Raw genomic sequence first — 20,452 nt, forward strand, 5'->3', positions numbered from 1 at the left:
AGATTCACAGCCATAGAAAACAAATTTATGGTTACCAAAGGGGGAAGAGAGGTAGGGAAAAATTAGGAATTTGGGATTAACAGATACACACTACTCTCTATAAGATAGATCAACAACAAGGACCTCCTCTACATCAATATCTTGTGATAACCTATAATGGAAAAGAATCTGAAAAAGAATGTATATAATTGAATCACTTTGCTGTACACCTGAGACACTGTAAATCAACTTTAATAAAAAAAAACTTTTAAAAAAATACATAATTGACATATAACATTTGTTTCAGGTGTACAACATAATGATTTAATATACGTATATATTTCAAAATGATTACCACAGTAATTCTAGTGAACACCCATCACCCCATATATTTACAATTTTTTTCTTGGGATAAGAACTACCAAGATTTACTCTCTAAACAACTTTCAAATATACAATACAGTATTATTAACTATAGCCACCAGGCTATACATTACATTTTTTATTTTATAACGCCCTTCATCTATTGTGTCCACCCCAAATCCCCAAATTGGTACCTCTGTCAGTACCAATCTGTTCTTCGTATCTATGAGTTCAGCTTTGTTGTGGTGGTTTTTAGATTCCACACATGAGACATGCAGTCTTTCTCTTTCTGGCTTATTTCATTTAGCATAATCCCCTCAAGATCCATCCCTGTTAAATGGTAAGATCTCTTTCCTGTTATGGCTGAATAATATTTCATTGCATATGGGACTAATATCCCATTCATCCCTCAGTGGAGGCTTAGGTTGAGCCCATGTCTTGGCTATTATAAAATGCTGCCATGAACATGGAGGTACATATACCTTTTGGGGTTACAGTTTTCATTCCCTTCATATAAACACCGAGAAGTGGAAGTGCTGGATCAATATAATATGACAATATGGTACCAGCATAAAGACAGATACATCAACTAACAGAACATAAGAGATAGTCAAGAAATAAATCACTGTAGATATGGCCAAATGATTTTTTACAAGGGTACCAAAACTATACAACGGGAAAAGAATAGTATCTTCAACATACGGCGTTTGGAAAACTAGATAAACAATGAAGTTGGACCTTTTCTATACTCCATACTCAAAAATTCCTAAAAGAAGAAAGAGGAAAAACTTGAGGACAGTGGATTTAGAAATGATTTCTTGACTATGACACCAAAAGCGCAGGCAAGAAAATAAAAAATAAACACACAGGAGAACATCAAACTTAAAGACTTTTGCACGTCAAAGGACAATTAACAGAACGAAAAAACAACCTATGGAGTGGGAGAAAATAGTTGCAAGTCATGTATCTGATCAGGGGTTAATACCCAGAATATATAAGGAACTTCTACAACTCAAAAAAAAAACACCCAAAATTCAAATAAAATATATGCAAAAGAATTAAACAGATTTATATAAATATATACACGAATGGCCAATAAGCACATAAAAAGATGTTCAACATCACTAGGGAACACATACATCAAAATCACTTTGAAGTATCCCCTCATACCCATCAGGATCATTACTATAAAAAGAACATAAAATAACAAGTGCTAGCAAGGATGTGGAGCAGTTGGAACCCTTGGAGTTCCCTAGTGGCTCAGTGGGTTAAGGATCTGGTGTTACCACTGCTGTGGCTCAGGTCATTGCTGCAGTGCAGGTTCAGTTCCTGGCCTGAGAACTTCTGTATGTCATGGATGCAGAAAAAAAGAATTATTTTTAATGCTGTACAGAAGTCAGAACCCTTGTGTATTGTTGGTAGGAATGTTAAATGATACAAACATTATGGAAAACAGTATGGAGGTTCCTCAAAAAAATAAAAGTAGAAATTCCACAATCCAGCAATCCCATTTGTAGGTATATAATCCTATAGACTTCAAAGCAGATCTTGAATAGAAATTTACACACTCATATTCATCACAGCATTATTCACAATAGCCAAGTGGTGGAAGCAACCCAAATATCAACAGATGAATGGATAAAGAAAATACATAAATACATATACTGTAATAGCATGACAGCCTTAAAAAAGAAGGAAGTCCTGTCACACACTACAAAACGGATAAACCTCCAGGACATTGTCCTAAATAAAATAAGCCAGTCACAAAAAGACAAATATGATTTCATTCATATGAAATATATAAAATAGTCAAATCATAGAAGCAGAGAATAGAAAGGTGTTACCAAGGGCTGAGAGGAATGGAGAAGAGTAGTGTTTAGTGGGTATAGATAGCACTGCAGTGTTGCAGGATGACAAAGGTCTACAGATCTGGTGCATAACAATAACAATGTGAATATACTTAACACTACTAAACTAGACACTTAAAGGTGGTTAACATGTTTAAATTGGTTAAATTTAATATTATGTGTTTTTACCAAAATTTTAAAAACTAGGGCTACTTTTTAGATTTGCAAAATGTGAAAGAATTCACCACCAGAAGTTTTGTTTTCTAAGAAATGTCACAGAGAATACTCTGGGTAGAATAATACCAGATGGAATATGAATCTATAAAAAGAATGAACTACATAAGAGATGGCAAATATGTGGATGAGCATAAATTTTCTTTTTTTAAAACATTCTTTCAAAGACAAACATCAAAAATGATAACTGTGGTGTATGGTTTATAACATATGCAGAAGGAAATGTATGACAACAAGAGGACGAAGACGGAAGAAATGAAAGTATGCTGTTGTAATTCTCAGACCATGCGTAAAGTGGTATAACATGACCTGAAGATGGACTGGGCCAAGTTAAAGAGTTGTTGTGGGTTAAACTGTGCCCCACCGAAATATATTTTCAAGTTTTAATCCCCAGTATCTGTGACTCTATCATTATTTGGAAATGGGATCTTTGCAGATGTAAGTTAAAATGAGGTACATTGTACTGGGGTGAGCCCTTAACCAAAGGTGTCCTTAGAACAGAACTTTGGCTACACAGGCACACACAGAGGGAAAATGGCCATGTGAAGTAACAAAGACACAGGGGGAAATGTCTATGAAAACACAAGTAGAGACTGGAGTGAAGCATCCACAGGTAAAGAGACACCAGGCATTGCCAGCAACCACCCGAAGCTAAGAGAGAAGCATGGAACAGACTGTCCTTCCAACAGGAACCAACCCTGCCAATACAGTGATTTCAGACTTCTAGCCTCCAAAACGTGAGCAAATAAATTTGTTGTTTTAAGCCATTTAGTTTGTGGTGTTTTATTAGCGAGCCCTGAGGAAACTAATAGAGATGTACACTGTACATGTTAAAGCCATCATTAGAATTTCTTTAAAAGAATTACAGTTAGTAGGCCAAAAAAAGGAATAAAATAGAATAAAAACTATTCTAATCTTAGAGGATCCTTAACCCTCTGAGCAAGGCCAGGGATATAACCTGTGTCCTCATGGATGCTGGTCAGATTGATTTCCACTGAGCCACAATGGGAACTCCAACAGTTTAAATACCTCCTTCATTAAAAGTCAGAAACTACGGATCTAAAGTTTTTAAAAATCCAATTACATACTGCCTATAAGAAGTCTACATTAAATATAGAGACACAAACAGGTTAAAAATAAAACAATGGGGAAAGCTATGTCATGTTAACACTAAACGAAGTTATTGGAGTCGGTATATTAATATTAAACAAAGTAAACTGTTTAATATTTTAGTATTTGCAAAGCAAAACATATTACCAATGAATAAGAAGGTTATTTTAGGAAGTTCCCATTATGGCTCAGTGGTAAGGAGCCCTACTAGTATTCATGAGGATTCAGGTTTGATCCCTGGCCTCACTCAATGAGTTAAGGATCTGGGGTTTCCACGAGCTGTGGTGTAGGTAACAGATGCAGCTCAGAACCTGCACTGCTCTGGCTGTGGTATAGGCCGGCAGCTGCAGCTCCATTTCGATCCCCAGCCTGGGAACCTCTGTACACCACAGGTGCGGCCCCCCAAAAAAACAAACAAACAAACAAAAAACCTAAGAAGGTTATTCCATAATGATATACATGGATCAACTCATCTTAAGTGTTTATTCATATAATAATGAAGCTTCAAAATACTGAAGCAAGAGCTGACAGAACTGAAAGGAGAAATGAGACAACTCCCATAATAGAGATTTCAATAACCTTCCCTCAATAATTGATAGGACAAGTTGGTAGAAATTCAGAAAAGATAGAGAAGTGTTATGCTATCAATCAGCTTATGCTAATTGACAGACACGTGACACAATAGCAGCAGCATATACATTCTTTTCTTTTCTTTTTTTTTTTTTTTTTTTTTGCTTTTTTAGAGCCTCACCCTCAGCACATGGAGGTTCCCAGGCTAGGGGTTGAATCAGAGCTATAGCTGCCAGCCTACACCACAGTCACAACAACACAGGATCTGAGCCATGTCTGCGACCTACACCACAGCTCACGGCAACATGAGATCCTTAACCCACTGAGTGAGCCCAAGGATGGAACCGGAAACCTCATGGTTACTAGTTGGATTTGTTTCTGCTGCGCCACAACAGGAACTCCTATACATTCTTTTCTTTTCTTTTTTTTTTTTTTTTTGTCTTTTTGCTATTTCTTGGGCCGCTTCCGCGGCATATGGAGATTCCCAGGCTAGGGGTCCAATCGGAGCTGTAGCCACCGGCCTAGGCCAGAGCCACAGCAACATGGGATCCGAGCCGCGTTGGCAACCTACACCACAGCTCACGGCAATGCCGGATCGTTAACCCACTGAGCAAGGGCAGGGATCGAACCCGCAACCTCATGCTTCCTAGTCGGATTCGTTAACCACTGCACCACGACGGGAACTCCCTATACATTCTTTTCAATCACTCATGAAATATTTCCTAGATGGCCCAGAATCTGGGCTATGAATATCAATAAATTTAAAAGGATTCAAATCATACAAACTATATTCTCTGACCACAAAGAAAAAGAATTAGAAATCAATAACAGAAAAGCATGTGGAAAATTTTAACTATTAGGAAATTAAAACAATTCTAAATAAACCACAGGGCAAAGAAAAAAGAATTTATAAAGTATTTTGAACTTAACAAAAAAAAGTATTTTAAAAGTACTTTGAAATAAACAATATTTCAAAATCCATGGGATATAGTTAAAGTACTTGGAGGGAAATTCATAGCACTAAACGCCCCCATATGGAGAGTATATAGAGAGAAAAACATCTCACACCACTGACTATCAGATTCCTCCTTAAGACACTAGAAAAAGAGGAAGAAGTTAAATCCCAGGTAGGAATAAGAAAGGAAAAATATAGGAGTTCCCATCGTGGCTCAGTGGTTAACAAACCTGAGTAGCATCCATGAGGATGCAGGTTCCATCCCTGGCCTCACTCAGTGGGTTAAGAATCTGGCATTGCTGTGGGCTGTGGTGTAGGTCGAAGATGCAGCTCAGATCCCGAATTGCTATGGCTGTGGCCTAGGCCAGCAGCTACAGCTCTGATTTGACCCCTAGCCTGAGAACCTCCATATGCCACCAGTGCAACCCTAAAAAAGACAAAAAAAAAAAAAAAAGGAAAAAAAAAGAAAGTAAAAATGCAGATCAAAGCAAACTACAATCAAATTGAAAACAGAAGAAAAAAAAAAAACCCAAATAAATAAAAAACTAGTTGAGAAGATCAAAAAAAATTTAAGCATTAGGCAGACTGATCAGACATAAAAAAGAAACAAATGGAGTTCCCGTCATGGTGCAGTGGTTAACGCATCCGACTAGGAAGCATGAGGTTGCGGGTTCGGTCCCTGCCCTTGCTCAGTGGGTTAACGATCCGGTGTTGCCGTGAGCTGTGGTGTAGGTTGCAGACGCGGCTCGGATCCCGCGTTGCTGTGGCTCTGGTGTAGGCCGGTGGCTACAGCTCCGATTCGACCCCTAGCCTGGGAACCTCCACATGCCGCGGAAGCGACCCAAGAAATAGCAAAAAAAAAAAAAAAGAAAGAAAGAAAAAGAAACAAATGACCAGTTACAAGAAAGAGTGATGTGGCCATGCATTACAGATTCCACAGATTTTAAAGGATAATAAATGTGTATTATGAAATAAACAAATAGGACCCGATTAAACTGAAAAGCTTTCGCACAGAAAAAGAAATCCTAAGCAAAAACAAAAAGAGAGCCCAAAGAATGGGAGGAAATATTTGCAAATGAAGTGACTGACAAGGGATTAATCTCCAAAATATATAAAAAACACCTGCAGCTCAATACCAAAAAAAATAAATAAATAAAAGACAAAGAATGGACAGAAGATCTTAACAGACAGTCCTCCAAAGACATACAGATGGCCAAAAAACACATGAAAGGATACTCAACATCACTAGTTATTAGAGAAATGCAAATTAAAACTACTATGAGGTACCAGCTTACACCAGCCAGAATGGCCATCATCAAAAAGTCTACAAACAGGGGAGTTCCCATGGTGGCTCAGTGGTTGGCGAATCCGACTAGGAACCATAAGGTTGCGGGTTCGGTCCCTGGCCTCGCTCAGTGGGTTAAAAAGATCCGGCATTGCTGTGAGCTATGGTGCAGGTTGCAGAAGCGGCTCAGATCCTGCGTTGCTGTAGCTCTGGCGTAGGCCGGAGGCTACAGCTCTGATTAGAACCCTAGCCTGGGAACCTCCATATGCTGCAGGAGCAGCCCAAAAAATGGCAAAAAGACAAAAAAAAAAAAAAAAAAAAAAAAAAAGCCTACAAACAATAAATGCTGGAGAGGGTGTGGAGAAAAGGGAACCTATTACACTCTTGGTGGGAATGTAATTCCTACCACTATGGAATACATTATGGAGATGCCTCAAAAAACTAAAAATAGAATTACATTTGATCCAGCATTCCCACTCCTCAGCATCTAGCCAGAGGAAACCATGACTCAAAAATATACATGTACCTCAGTGTTCATTTAAGCACTATATATAATAGCTAAGACATGGAAGCAACTTAAATGTCTGTCGACAGAGGAGTGGATAAAGAAGAGGTGGTACATATACACAATGGAATATTATTCAGCCATAAAAAGGAATGAAATGATGGCATTTGCAGCCGAATGGACCTAGAAATTATCATGCTAAATGAAGTTAGGCAGACAGTGAGACACAAACATATGCTATCACTTATATGTGGAATCTAAAAAAAGGATACAATGAATTTCTTTGCAGAACAGAAATTGACAGACTTTGAAAAACTTGTGGTTACCAAAGGAGACAGGGTGAAGGGGGAAGGATGAGCTGGGGGTCTGGGATGCAAATGTTGTAAAACTGGGTTGTGATGATGGTTGTACAACTATAAATATAATAAACTGAGTTAAAAAAAGGTATATTATGAACAATTTAAGCCAGTAAATTTGAGAACTTAGATGAAATGAACATTCCATCTCGTCTGGTGAAGAACTGATTTTTTGTAAAATCTCAACGTACTAAATTGCTTTTATTGCTCCAGAATGGCATACTGCAGATACTGTACAGCATGCACATTTATTAACTTCAAAATTAGCTTCAAACCATTAAAAATGAAATTGTGGAGTTCCCGTCGTGGCGCAGTGGTTAACGAATCTGACTAGGAACCATGAGGTTGCGGGTTCGGTCCCTGCCCTTGCTCAGTGGGTTAATGATCCGGCGTTGCCGTGAGCTGTGGTGTAGGTTGCAGATGCGGCTTGGATCCCGCGTTGCTGTGGCTCTGGCGTAGGCCGGTGGCTACAGCTCCGATTCGACCCCCTAGCCTGGGAACTTCCATATGCCGCGGAAGCGGCCCAAGAAATAGCAACAACAACAACAACAACAAAAGACAAAAAGACAAAAAAAAAAAAAAAAAGAAAGAAATTGTAATAAGAGTATAAAATGGAGTGTTGGGGAAAAAACTATTCATGCACACTGAGTTAACATCTAAAAACCTGGTTTTCCCCAACTGTTTGTTTATCTTAGAAACTTTTAATTGGGATGTACGCTGATCTTCTGCCGCGGAAAAGCACTTGTTTTCATTTTCTGGATCATCAACAAGCGAAGGATTGACATCTGATAAATCCCTCAGGGAAGGAGTTGGGGGCGGGGGGATTCTCCTCCTGCTCACTTCATCTATCAAGTTTTCCCTCTTCACCTTAACTATTGCTTTCTTCTTAGATAAAGCTCAATGATCTTCCAGGTAACCTTGGTAACGCTTTTATAGGATCCTCACACCTTTACAAAATAATCAATGATTGCGTTTCCTCTCCTGCTTTATAGATGAGGAAAGAGCCTGAGAGGATGAGGCTTGAGGCAGGGGTCTCCAGAAATTTGGTTCAAGACTTTGGTTCTTAATTGTCCTCAGGGAGCTACAAGACTCCCTCGCTCTGAAAAGTTTTCTTTCGCCTCATTCACCTACTCCTCCTTTTTATAAACAGTATTCTACTGGGCGGGGGTGGGGGGCGGAGAATGCTCCTGCTGGCACTTAAAGTGTTCGGATTTCGATGGCACAATCAACCAAACCGTAACATGGCACAAGAAGTTCAAGATCTAAGGGAGAACAGACAATCAATGGAGCAAAGAAATCTCAGGTACCTATCTCGTATGCCCAGGGCTATGCAGGTTTTTTTTCACATAGCCAGTGTCAATACATGAGACATAATCTAATGGTTAGGAAGTTTTAAGGAACTTACCAGAGGTAGATTTTCAACGAAAGAGACAACGAAAGGGGAAATCTGGAAATTTCTCAATTTCCGAAAGCTCTGTTCCGAGAGGCGGGAGTAGGTTGTAAGCAGTAAGTTCCCTGCACGGTAGCCAAACTTCATTGCTGGGAGGCACAGCACCTTCCCGACGAGGGAAGGTCCTGGGTGCAACCTCCCTCCTGGTAGCCCAATCACCAGCCGCGCGGCCCCCCAGTGCCCGCCCCGGACCGCGTCACGTGTCAGAAAGATGGCTGCGCCCGGGCGCGTTGCGCAAAGATTGGAGTGAACCTTCGCGTGGCTGAGGAAGACCAGAAGAGGCCCCGACTGCTGGAAGGAGAAAGTAAGGTACTGGTTCCGGGAAAAGGGGTGCAGTAAACCGCGCAATATCAAGAGAAGCTCGGCGTGGTGACGTGCTGTTCACCTGTAGCGCGGGAATGAGATCCCAGGACTTGAGTCGGAAGGGGAGAAGTCGGTTCTAGGGCACCGACACAGTCCCTTCACTTTCCACCCGAAAAGAAAAGGCCTTATCTTTAAATTAAGCCTAGGAGGAGGGGGAGAAAGACTGCTTGAATTTAATTCCAGGTTTACTGCCGATTTAGAGAGTCACCTTGACCTAATTTAATTTTGTCTATTTTAGGAGCTATCCTGAGCCATGAAAGGTAGCTAGTGCAAAAACCTTTTGAAATGTTTGTAATATTTAAACGTGGCATTGTCTTTGATAGGGACTTATTAATAACCGGGGTAATAACCGTGGCCTGCTCCTGGCTGCTTCATCAGAACTTTTACAAAAATAAGGGTGACTTTTAATATCTACGCCTTAGAAATGGCTAGTTCACAGAACCAGGAACCTCAACAATATGCAGAGCATGGAACAGAAAACTTTCTAGTGATAGCACTAAGCTGGACTTTCAAACATTTCAGACATATATACTGTACACTTTATATATACTAAATTTGATTTTTATATCTCACTCCAGCACCGCCCCTTACCCCCATCCCCAGAACACAAAATTATTCCTAATAATTAAACTAATATTAACTAATATTGCTGTAGGGCAAAGAGCCTATCATGTAACCAAGGCCCTCAAGAAATTTGCATCCAAGAAACACAGAGGTAAATTTCTAAGCCTACATTGTAGTACTTACGTTAATAAGTGCAGGGATATGAAATTTCAGTGCACTGAACATTTTCCTGGTCTCTCATATATCTACTGGCTACCCAGTAAATATCTGTTGGTGTGTAAATTAATCTCACAGAAAATGAATGATGAACCAAGAAAATTTAATTTCATAAAACCACGTCCTGGAGTTCCCGTGGTAGTTCAGCAGAAAAGAACCTGACTAGCATCCATAAGGACACAGGACGCAGGTTCGATCCCTGGCCTTGCTCAGTGGGTAAGGTTCTGGCGTTGCTGTGAGCTGTGGTGTAGGTCACAGACACAGCTCAAATCTGGCGTTGCTGTGGCTGTGGTGTAGGCCAGCAGCTACAGCTTCAATTCGACCCCTAGCCTGGGAACCTTCATATGCCACAGGTGCAGCCCTAAAAAAAAAAAAAGAAAAAAAAAAAGTCCTTTATTTCTGAACTTTCGCTTTTCTTAGCTCTGCTACCATGAAATCTTATTTAGTACTCTAAATCTTCAGGCTAAAATTCTTCATTCACCCATCCCCTTACTTCTTTATTCACCTCAACTAGTGCAGAGATAAACCACCCTCCAGTGGTCCAGAAGAAAGCCTATAGCTTATTTCCTCTGTACAGCCAGCCAGAATACCTTTTTTCTTTTTTTTGCTTTTCAGGGCCCCACTTATGGCGTATGGAAGTTCCCAGGCTAGGAGTTAAATTGGAGCTACAGCTGCCAGCCTATACGCCACAACCACAGCAACTCAGGATCTGAGCCAAGCCTGCTACCTACACCACAGCTCACAGCAATGCTGGATTCCTGACCCACTGATGGAGGCCGGGGATCAAACCCACATCCTCATGGATACTAGTCGGCTTTGTTTCCACTGTGCCACAATGGGAATGCCCCAAAATATTCATTATATTGAGTCACTTAATACAAGTATTTGACAAAAACCATTATGTTTCCTGTAAAGCCTAGAATATTTACTCTCTGGCCCTTTAAATAAGTTTGCTGACCTCTGCTCTAGAATACACCTAGAAGTGCAGTTGCTGAGTATGTGTCTTCTACCTATTAAATAATACCAAAATTCTTTTTGGGGGGCACAATTTATGCTTCCACCAGCAGGACGTGAGTTTCAGTTACCTTACATTCCAGTCAATAATTGAAATTTAATTTCTATTTCCCTGATTATAGTGAGGTTTGGCTTTCTTCTTTATGAAGTCCTGTTCAGATCTTTTAAAAGTTTTTCTATTAGGTTGCTTGTTATTCTTATTGATTTGTATATTCTGGATACAAACTACTCCTTTGTCAGTTACATAGCAAACATTTGCTCCCACACTAGTTTATCTTTGTGGTATCTATTGATAAACACAAGTTCATTTTAGTTAATATTAGTTTAATATTAGCTTTATGTCTTTTATGGTTAGTGCTATTGGGAAATTTAAAATATTTTTAAGTGTTACAAAGATTTTGTGTTTTTTTCCTACAAGCCTTATGTGTTGTGTTTCATATTCTGGTTTCAATTCACATAGAATTGGGTTTTGAGGGGGAGGGTAGTGTTTAGGCATTAATTTTTCATATTATGAAATCAAGCTGTGGCTAATTTTTTAAAAAATTAAATATTTATGGTCTTCAGAAGGTTTTTTGTAAGCCTTTTTGCTGTTTTTCTATAGATATACATCATCAAAAAATAGTATTTTAATTTAAGGCTCAAGATGGAAAATCATGAACCAGATGATACAATCAAGGAAAACTTAATTGATACCATAACCAGAAAAACCAACCAACTTCCAGAAGCAGAAAGGTAAGATCCCTTCTTAATTAAATCATTGTTATCAGGTAGATTTTCATCATTGATTCATCTCAAATTTATTTGGTTTGAATATAAATAACATAGAATGTCAGAAGGAAACTGAATTTTTTTCTTGCATTGATGAGAAAACAAAGGCCCAGAGAGATTAACCATTTTACTTGAGGTCGAGGCTACAATTCATTTCTTTGGACGAATCTTTTTGGACACATGATAGTTCTTTTTTTTTCCATTTGGCTTAGAGTCAAATGTAAACACTTATGGACTAATTTAAATAACAAAACTTTAGGTTTTAAACTGTTTTTCCTATCACCATGCTTACCAGTCTAAGAGTGCACCATGTAACACACATGGCTAGACAGAAATGGCAGACAAATAGGATTGTGGCTAAAAGATCTTTAAGATATTAAATTTATATAAGAAACAAAATGATCTTTGAAGACAACACTGAGTGAACTGCAGTACACTTCTGCAAAATGTTCTTAGACCTCTTTGGCAAGGCAGCCTCTCTTGAGGTTCCATTTAAACTGAAAATCTGAGACCAAAATGAAGAGCCAGCCTGCAGAGAAGAAAGAATGGTATATGCCTAGGTCACAGGATAGCAATGAGTTTGTCCTGTCTGAGGAACCAATGTTACTAAAGTACAAGGAGAGTGGGGATAAGGTTTTATAAGGAAGAGTTTTAAACAGGGAATGATCCAGTTAACAATTCCCAAGAAGAGTTCAGCTGCTTTTTTGGAAAACAGATTTAAGGGAGAAGAGAAAAGAAGATAACCAGTAAGAAAACTGGCATAGCAATCCTGGTGAACAGTTAGTGGTTGCAGCTGAGGTTAAAAAAGAAAAAAAAAGGATGGATTTGGAATACATGTGGAAGTATAATCTTACTGTCTTGCTGCCACTTACCAGCTCAACAAGGGAGAGCCTATAAACCAAGGGCAGTAAAAAGAACGTGGTGAGATTTCATAAACTGTATACCAAACTCCCCCCCAACCACACATACATGCTGGCACATCCTGTTACTGCTTTCCAGAGGTAAACAAAAAAACTTCCCAAGCAAAAAAGAGACTTATGCCCATATTTCCAGGCCCAACAAGGTAGGAAAAGCAGAAAGAGTGACCCCCAAAAAACAGGAGATATAACAGCCTTGAGGAAAATTAAGCAGTTGTGTTACCGGGATTTTCACCAATTCGAAGAGTAAGCAGTAGGGAAGTAAGCTGGAACTGCAAAGTAAGCTTTAGTTTGGAAGTAGTAAGTTGTTTTCAAACACTGGCACCTAAACAGGGCAGATGACAGCATATATCTTTGCCTTATTCTCTATTTTTCGCCTCTTCATATTTTATCCTACTTCTCCTAAATTTGAACCATTTCTTGCATTACCAGTTAGATAAGTATACCAATAATTTGAAGAGATCTTAAGTTTATGAAACTTAACATCAAACACTTCACTTACTAATCTATAGTAATTTGATGTGTATTTCATTGCCAAATATTAAATCTGGTCTTTTATTTCATGTGTTTAGTTCATCTATCTAGTTATTCTGTGAGTGTATCATAGTTCATCTATCTAGTTATTCTGTGAGTGTATCTTGTCAAAAAGTCATGAGTTTACATTACTAATTGTATGGCACTTTTCAGGAACACTGACTGGCAGTCGGGCTGCTAGATAATAACAATTTTGTATTGAATTATTAACTAAAAAAAAAAAAAAATGTGACTTTGGCATTCCCATTGTGGCTCAGTGATAACAAACCCAACTAGCATCCAAGAGGATGCAGGTTTGACTGGGATCCAGTGTTGCGGCAAGCTGTGGTGTAGTTCGAGCACATGGCTCAGATCTGATGTTGCTGTGGCTATGGCATAGGCCTGCAGCTGCAGCTCCAATTCAACCCCTAGCCTGAGAACTTCATATGCCGCAAGTGTGGCCCTAAAAAAAGAAAAGTGACTTTAAGCAACATGAAATTAAAATCTGGTTGGGAGACAGCAAATTTTGCTGTTCATATTCCAGTTACACTCCTTGTTACATTTAGGTACTTATTTATGTGATTTTTTTATATTTAACACTATCAACATATAATGTATTTTAATAATTAATTGATGTATAATATATGGGCAAATTGTTTACCTCTCTGAGCATTTGTTCTTGTGACTAAAAATGGAGATTATGTATTTCATAGTATTGTTATGAACATGAAATATTTTAGAGGAAGTCCTCAAGTTTCCCATTCCCTCAGCTCCCACAAAAATACACAGGTCTTTTTGCAGTTATGTGTTTTCTGTTGTTACTGTTTGTATGGCCTAGTTTCTCTAGGCCCTCATCCCAATTTAAATGATGTACTCTCAGTTTCTAAACTGCCTCCTTTGTATTGCCATCACCACTTAAGTACACTTCTGTCATATCTCAAGTTTACATGTCTTTTATTCTCCAGTGATAAACTATGGAAACACTAAAGGTAAAAGATAATTTTTGTGCCTTCATCACTAAGACTGCTGCATGCAGTAGGTGCTCAGTGATTGAACGTCAAATGCCATTATGACTGCAAAGTGACATGTAATACCTTATACAACATAAAAAGCTCAATTGGGAATTCCTAGAAAAGCTGTCTTAAGATGAATGTTAACCATGTAAGTTAGAGGGGGCATTGTGTGGCTAGTTTGCCTAATTAAGAGTAATGAGAAAATTGATAAGTAAAAAAGTTAAGTGGTAGGCTGAAGAATCTAAATTGGAATATTTTCAGTATTCAGCAGATTGAGGGTTGCATAGAACATGCATTTTAAAACTCACATGCCTTGCTTAAAACCCAGTTCTACCACTTATATTCCAAAGCATCAATTTATTCTTATTTCAATGAAATCTTGTAAAATATATAGCATAGAGTATCCCTTAACTCTTTGTCTTCCTCCAAATCTGCCAATCCTGACTAATGCTTCAAGGAAGAGTAAAAGGAAACACTCCACTTTACTGAATGAATGCCTTTTATGTATCAGGTGCTATTGAAACCAAGATGCATATATCTTTGTATCCATTCTCTTCACGTTGTTTACAGACTACTGGGGAAGCCTGACATGTTAATCAGCGATAAGACAGTATCACCTTATAGTACAGAAGTTAAGTATGGGGTATCATGAAAGCCTAGAGAGGCATCCAAATCAGACTCTTCAGAAGCTCTTCCTTGCTATATAGTTGGGGGAAATTTTCCATTCCAATATCTTTTGCAAAATCACAGAATACATTTAGCAAAACTAAATCTATCACTGTGTCTTTAATCAACCACATTAAAGCCTTTTAGAATAAAACTCTATATGTAAAACATAATTTTAAAAGGCCTTTGTTTTATAGAGCTGTAAGGTATAAATGTTTGACTCTTTTATTCCTTAAATCCTGTTAAATTCTATAACATATGCCAGAATTATTGGAGAGCTTACATATACAACAGAGCCCAAAAAGTTACTGTTTTTTTCCTCACTCAGGAATCTGCTTGAAAGTGGATCAACATACATTGGAATTAATGCTGCTCTCTGTGGCCTAATAGCAAATAGTCATTTTCGACGCATCTTACATGTGACACAGGCTCGTATAGCTGCTGGCTTACCAATGGCAGTGATCCCATTTTTGACAGCACATGTTTCTTACCAAGGTTTTATAAGCTTACCTTTGAGTACAGGTAAATTCTGTTTTACTATCGCAAGTTTGCTTTGGTATACATTATTTGTGCCTTACATTAATCCTTAAATACTAATAGCAAGTAGCTACATGCTATAATGTAGTCATTACTTGGATAATTTTGAACCTTGCTAGCCTCTCTGTGTGAAGTAGCAATTAATTCGTATTTGCATGCAAACAAATAAAATCATACTAATTCTAAATATGTTCCTTTATCTAAATTCTCTCGGTGCTAATAAGTAAGAAATATTTGGAAATTTTATTTCTAAAAAATGCTGCCTTAATTTAAAGAAAAAATTACAGAAGTTTCTTCAAAGGAAAAAAATGTTTATGGGAACAAGACTGTTCGTGTAGTAAATCTCTCAAGACTAAATGTATATACATACAAAATACATGGAAATCTAGCAGTTCCCATCGTGGCTCAGTGGTTAACAAATCCGACTAGGAACCATGAGGTTGCGGGTTTGGTCCCTGCCCTTGCTCAGTGGGTTAAGGATCCAGCACTGCCGTGAGCTGTGGTATAGGTCACAGGCGTGGCTCAGAGCTGGCATTGCTGTGGCTGTGGTGTAGACCGGAGGCTACAGCTCCGATTAGACCCCTAGCCTGGGAACCTTCATATGCCCTGGGTGCAGCCCTAGAAAAGACAAAAAGACCAAAAAACAAAACAAAACAAAAACCACCAAAAAACAAAATACATGGAGAGCTGATATCCTTTGGACAGTTTACCGTATTTGTTGAGTGTTCCAAGTACAATTAAATCATTACAAAATATTCAATAATTAAAAAAAAAATTACCAGGAGTTCCCACTGTGGTACAGTGGGTTAAGGACCTGACTGCAGCAGCTCAGGTCACTACAGAGGCATGGGTTCCACCCCCAGCATGGCCCATTGGGTTAAAGGATCTGGCATTGCCACAGCTACTGCTGCACAGGTTACAGCTGTGGCTCAGATTCAATCCCTGGCCCAGGAACATCCATATGCTGTGGATACAGCCACTTAAAAAAAATTTATTACCACAGGTAGTGGTGGGGAGGGAGGCAGTCCATTTACATTCTTGTAAGTGCTACTCCAAATTTATTTAAATTGGATGAATATTTTGCTTGAATCAGTCAAGATCAGAGTATAAAGAATTTTTATGATCCAGGGAAACCTAGTCCACAATGAAATGAAAAGAATCAGTGAAAACAAAGGTGAACTTAGCTTTCTAATTTTAATACCTTGTACTTACTTGGAAATGATTATAGGATTTTATAAAAATAAAATCACACTATATAATGTAAAAATGTAAGATGAATCAAATTGTTAAAACAAATTCCCCATGAGTTTAAAAAAGCGTGTGTGTGTGTGTCCCCACCCACCCATTTTTGTCCACCCCGTGGGATATGGAGTTCCCCGGCCGGGGATCAGATCCAAGCTGCAGTTGTGACCTTCATGGCAAGGCCAGATCCTTAGCCCACTGTACCAGGCCAGCACTCCAGAGATGCCACTGATTCTCTGCCACAGCAGGAACTCCTAAAATGCTTCTTAAAGACAAAAATGTTAGCTCAGGTTTATTAATACAAGTGCTGAAAACCAGAAACCATGCAAACCTAGATTATTATATCCAAGGTCAGAACAAGTGAGTTTTTCCTAAGATGGTTTTATCAGTTATTCCTTGCTGTTTTAGATTATTCATACATTATACCTTTTAACATGCCATGTAGAAAAGCATTTACTATATTTACTGCCTGAAAATTCAGATTATCTGAGGTACACATAAGGGGATCTTGCCTTCTTTAAATCATGTTTGCTTGCCTGTCGATTTGCAGAACTATTTTATTTTCTAGGTGATTTGCATTGTGAAACCTGTACCATAATACGAGGTGGATTGGTTGGTCTTGTTTTTGGTGGTCTGTATCCTGTTTTCTTGGCTCTACCTGTGAATGGTGGCCTTGCAGCCAGGTAGGATTATTTGTTTTATCACTCACTGAAAAACTTCAATAACTTACTTGTTTGATTTAAAAGAGGTAAGATTTTTTTCTTAACAGTAATCAAGGAATACTGCTCAAGAATTTGAAAACAGTTCTAGAAACTATCATATTATCTCCTGGATGTGTAATGTCAGGTCTCAACTTGATGTTGAGATTCAGTAACATTCAGCTGACATTCAGTACATCAAGTTGAGACCTGAAATGAATGTCAGCTACAAAGCTACCAACAATACCCTGACTAGCGTAAAAGCTACATTATATGCATAATGTTAGTCTGAATAAGTCTATCAGAAAATGTCTAGCTATAAACCAAAATAATTCAGTTATCCTCAGATGCACTCTTAGTTTTATTTTAAGACTTCCAAGATTAATAGGTATTGTATACAGGTTTGCCCCTTGATAAAACTATCTTTTCTAGTGAACTGTCTCAATGTTTTCTTACAGGTATAACTCAGCACTGCTACCTGAGAAAGGAAACATCTTAAATTACTGGATGAGGATTTCTAAGCCTGTCTTTAGAAAGATGTTATTTCCCATTTTGCTCCAGACTGGGTTTGGAGCATACCTTGGGTCTAGACAATATAAAGTACTTATAAAGGCTCTTCAGTTACCTGAACCTGGCCTGGAAATGCACTGATTCTAAAACAAGTCTGTACACAAGAATAAAATTGTAAAAAATAACCTCTGTCTAAGTATGAGTAAACACAGACTTAAAACTTATCACATGCGGTACAATTCTGGGATCAAAAGGCTGGTCCATACTACCACTTAAACAAGAGCATAACTTCTCTAGTTTTCCCAGTATTGTCTCCCACACTGCTTGCTCTACTCTTTTACATTAGGCAGAGTTTGGTCATCACAGAGGAAAAAAATAACCATATAAAAATTTTCACTGAACACCTCATAAAGAATCCAAACAGGAATGAAAATGGAGGTGTGGGAGGAGTATCAGTACACTAATGTTCTACTTCATTTTCTCAATTCACTGTTTCCCATAGGTAGTTCATTCACAGGATCTTAGAACATGTTTAAAAACATTCCTCAGAGAGGGATCAATTCTAGCATTCTTGACGTGATTATTCAGGCTCAGCTTGAGCTGTCCTAATGATACACCTATTTCAAAAGTCATCTTTTTATATCCTTGGACAACTGTAAGATTGAAGCCAAATCTGTCTTTGAAAGCTTTTCTCCAGTGTGGTATATTAATTCTTTGCAATCACATAGACTTGAACCTTTTTTTTTTTTTTTTTTTCAGCTGTATGACACTAAACAAGTCTGGCCCTCAGTTTTATCAGTAACCTCACTCAAGATTGGTATTATATAACATAATGTATGTAAGTTGACTTAACATAGCACCTGACATCAGGCATTCAAATGGCAGCCATATTCCTCCTACTGTTTCTGGTTTTGTTCTTTGAAATACCCTAGCCTATTCCTCACTTCCTAAAATAGATTATTTAAATTTGTGAAATGACCTATTCTGTTCCCCTTCCTAAAACATTTCATCTCAGTTCATTAAACCATTTTATGTGACAGCATCTAAATCAGCATTGTCCAACAAAACTTTTTTTTTTTTTAGGGCCTCACCCACAGCATATGGCGGTTCCCAGGCTAGGAGTCAAATCAGAGCTGTAGCCACTAGCCTACACCACAGCCACAGCAATGCCAGATCTGAGCCACGTCTGTGTCCTACACCACAGCTCATGGCAACACCAGATCTTTTACCCACTGGCCAGGGATTGAACCTGTGTCCTCATGGATGCTAGTCAGTTTTGTTTCCACTGAGCCACGACAGGAACTCCAAAAAAATTTCTGATGAGAAAATATTTTATATCTTACAATATATCAGCACTAGTCATATATGGCTACTGAGTCTGAAATGTAACTAATAGGCCTGAACTAAATGTTTTGATTAAATTTTTTAGCCACACGTGACTAAAATCTTGCATACTGGCCAATACAACAGACCTAAGCCAACACCTATGAAACAAGCCAAGTCATACCAAACAAAATATTAAGTCTCATCCTAGATCATATTCACAAGCATCATAACTATTCCTTCCAAATAGACTGACAGATCTGTTAAATAATCTTTGCTACTTAAAATTATATGAAAGGAGGATTTAGCCTGTCACCTAAAACAGGCAGCTTTGGGAGTGGAATAGAGTTCCTTAAAGAAAGCAATGCAGCCAAAGATTTAAAATTAAACTGAAATTAACAAAATATACTTTCAGTTTTTCAGAGCAAGATTTGTCAACAGGTACCTAAAATATATTCCCTATCAAACTATTTTGATAAAAGTTAATCCCAATCATGAAGCAAAAGGATCTATATTTTACTGTGTATTCTCTGGGCTATAGATTTACAGATAATTTTTTTCATCCTGATTCCTCTTTGGATAATCCCAGTTTTCTACAATGAATATGCTTTACTTTTAAACTAGGGAGAAAAACATATAAGGCAAAAACAAACCAAAAAACCTCTACCAAAAAAACCCGGTTTATTTTATAAGCTAAAATATCAAAATAAGCTTTCTGAACCAAAATTACACATTTTACCTGCATTCTGTCACTTTAATTTAAAGCACAATTCTTTATCACAGTAAAAAAAAAAAATTAGAATTTCTGACTTCAAAAATAAACCCAAATTACTGAATTAGGCTCTTTAAAAATAGAGAAAGTTATAATCAACTTAGATATTCAAAACCACTGATAAAACTAAATTGATAATTTAGTACAAATTGTTTCCTTATCCTTATATATTCCACAGTACGTGTTCCCTAACATAATACCAACTATAAACAGATTTTTTTAAAATGTACAATGAGTTCTGTAACCAAAAAGTATTTCTAAACCTGTCCTCTACCACGTATTTCTTAAATCATCTCAATTAGTAAAAATGGGCAACATAAGCCAAAGAGCATGTTATTTTAAACCTGTTGCTACAAGTCTACCAAAATTTTTGGTCAGGGGGCACTAAGTGTGTTGAGCCTCCTGTGATCTGCATTACAATTTAGCTAAGTCCTAAAGAACACTGCCTTGGCCAGGAAGACAGTTTAATATTTCAGTTCTATCACAGTAAACAAACTACTTAAATCTTTTACAATTTATTCAGAATACTTACTTTAAAAAAGAAAGTTCATATTATACTATACTTAAAATAATCTGTAAACCCCAGACTACAGTACATTAGAAGCTAGAGAGGTCCAAGAAATTGACTTCAGTGGTTATAAAGGAAAGATAAAGAATTTGGTGGCACAGTTTAAAGGAAGCT

At 37.9% G+C, this 20,452-nt stretch overlaps 1 protein-coding gene and 1 long non-coding RNA gene across 7 annotated transcripts; both read left to right on the forward strand.

Annotated features, from left to right (window-relative positions):
* On the forward strand, positions 8,815–18,443 carry TMEM126A (transmembrane protein 126A). Of its 6 annotated transcripts, none has more exons than XM_013979208.2 (6): positions 8,848–8,963; positions 9,673–9,732; positions 11,448–11,543; positions 15,017–15,210; positions 17,036–17,150; positions 17,624–18,443. In XM_013979208.2, exons 3-6 carry the CDS (start codon positions 11,455–11,457, stop codon positions 17,814–17,816), a joined length of 591 nt encoding a protein of 196 aa, XP_013834662.1. In that variant the 5' UTR covers positions 8,848–8,963; positions 9,673–9,732; positions 11,448–11,454; the 3' UTR covers positions 17,817–18,443.
* LOC110262216 lies at positions 17,161–17,523 on the forward strand. The gene is made up of 2 exons (XR_002346970.1): positions 17,161–17,313; positions 17,392–17,523. It is a non-coding gene; the product is annotated as an uncharacterized LOC110262216 (long non-coding RNA).

Source organism: Sus scrofa, chromosome 9 (assembly GCF_000003025.6).
Source record: "Sus scrofa isolate TJ Tabasco breed Duroc chromosome 9, Sscrofa11.1, whole genome shotgun sequence".
Classification (NCBI taxonomy): Eukaryota; Metazoa; Chordata; class Mammalia; order Artiodactyla; family Suidae; genus Sus; species Sus scrofa.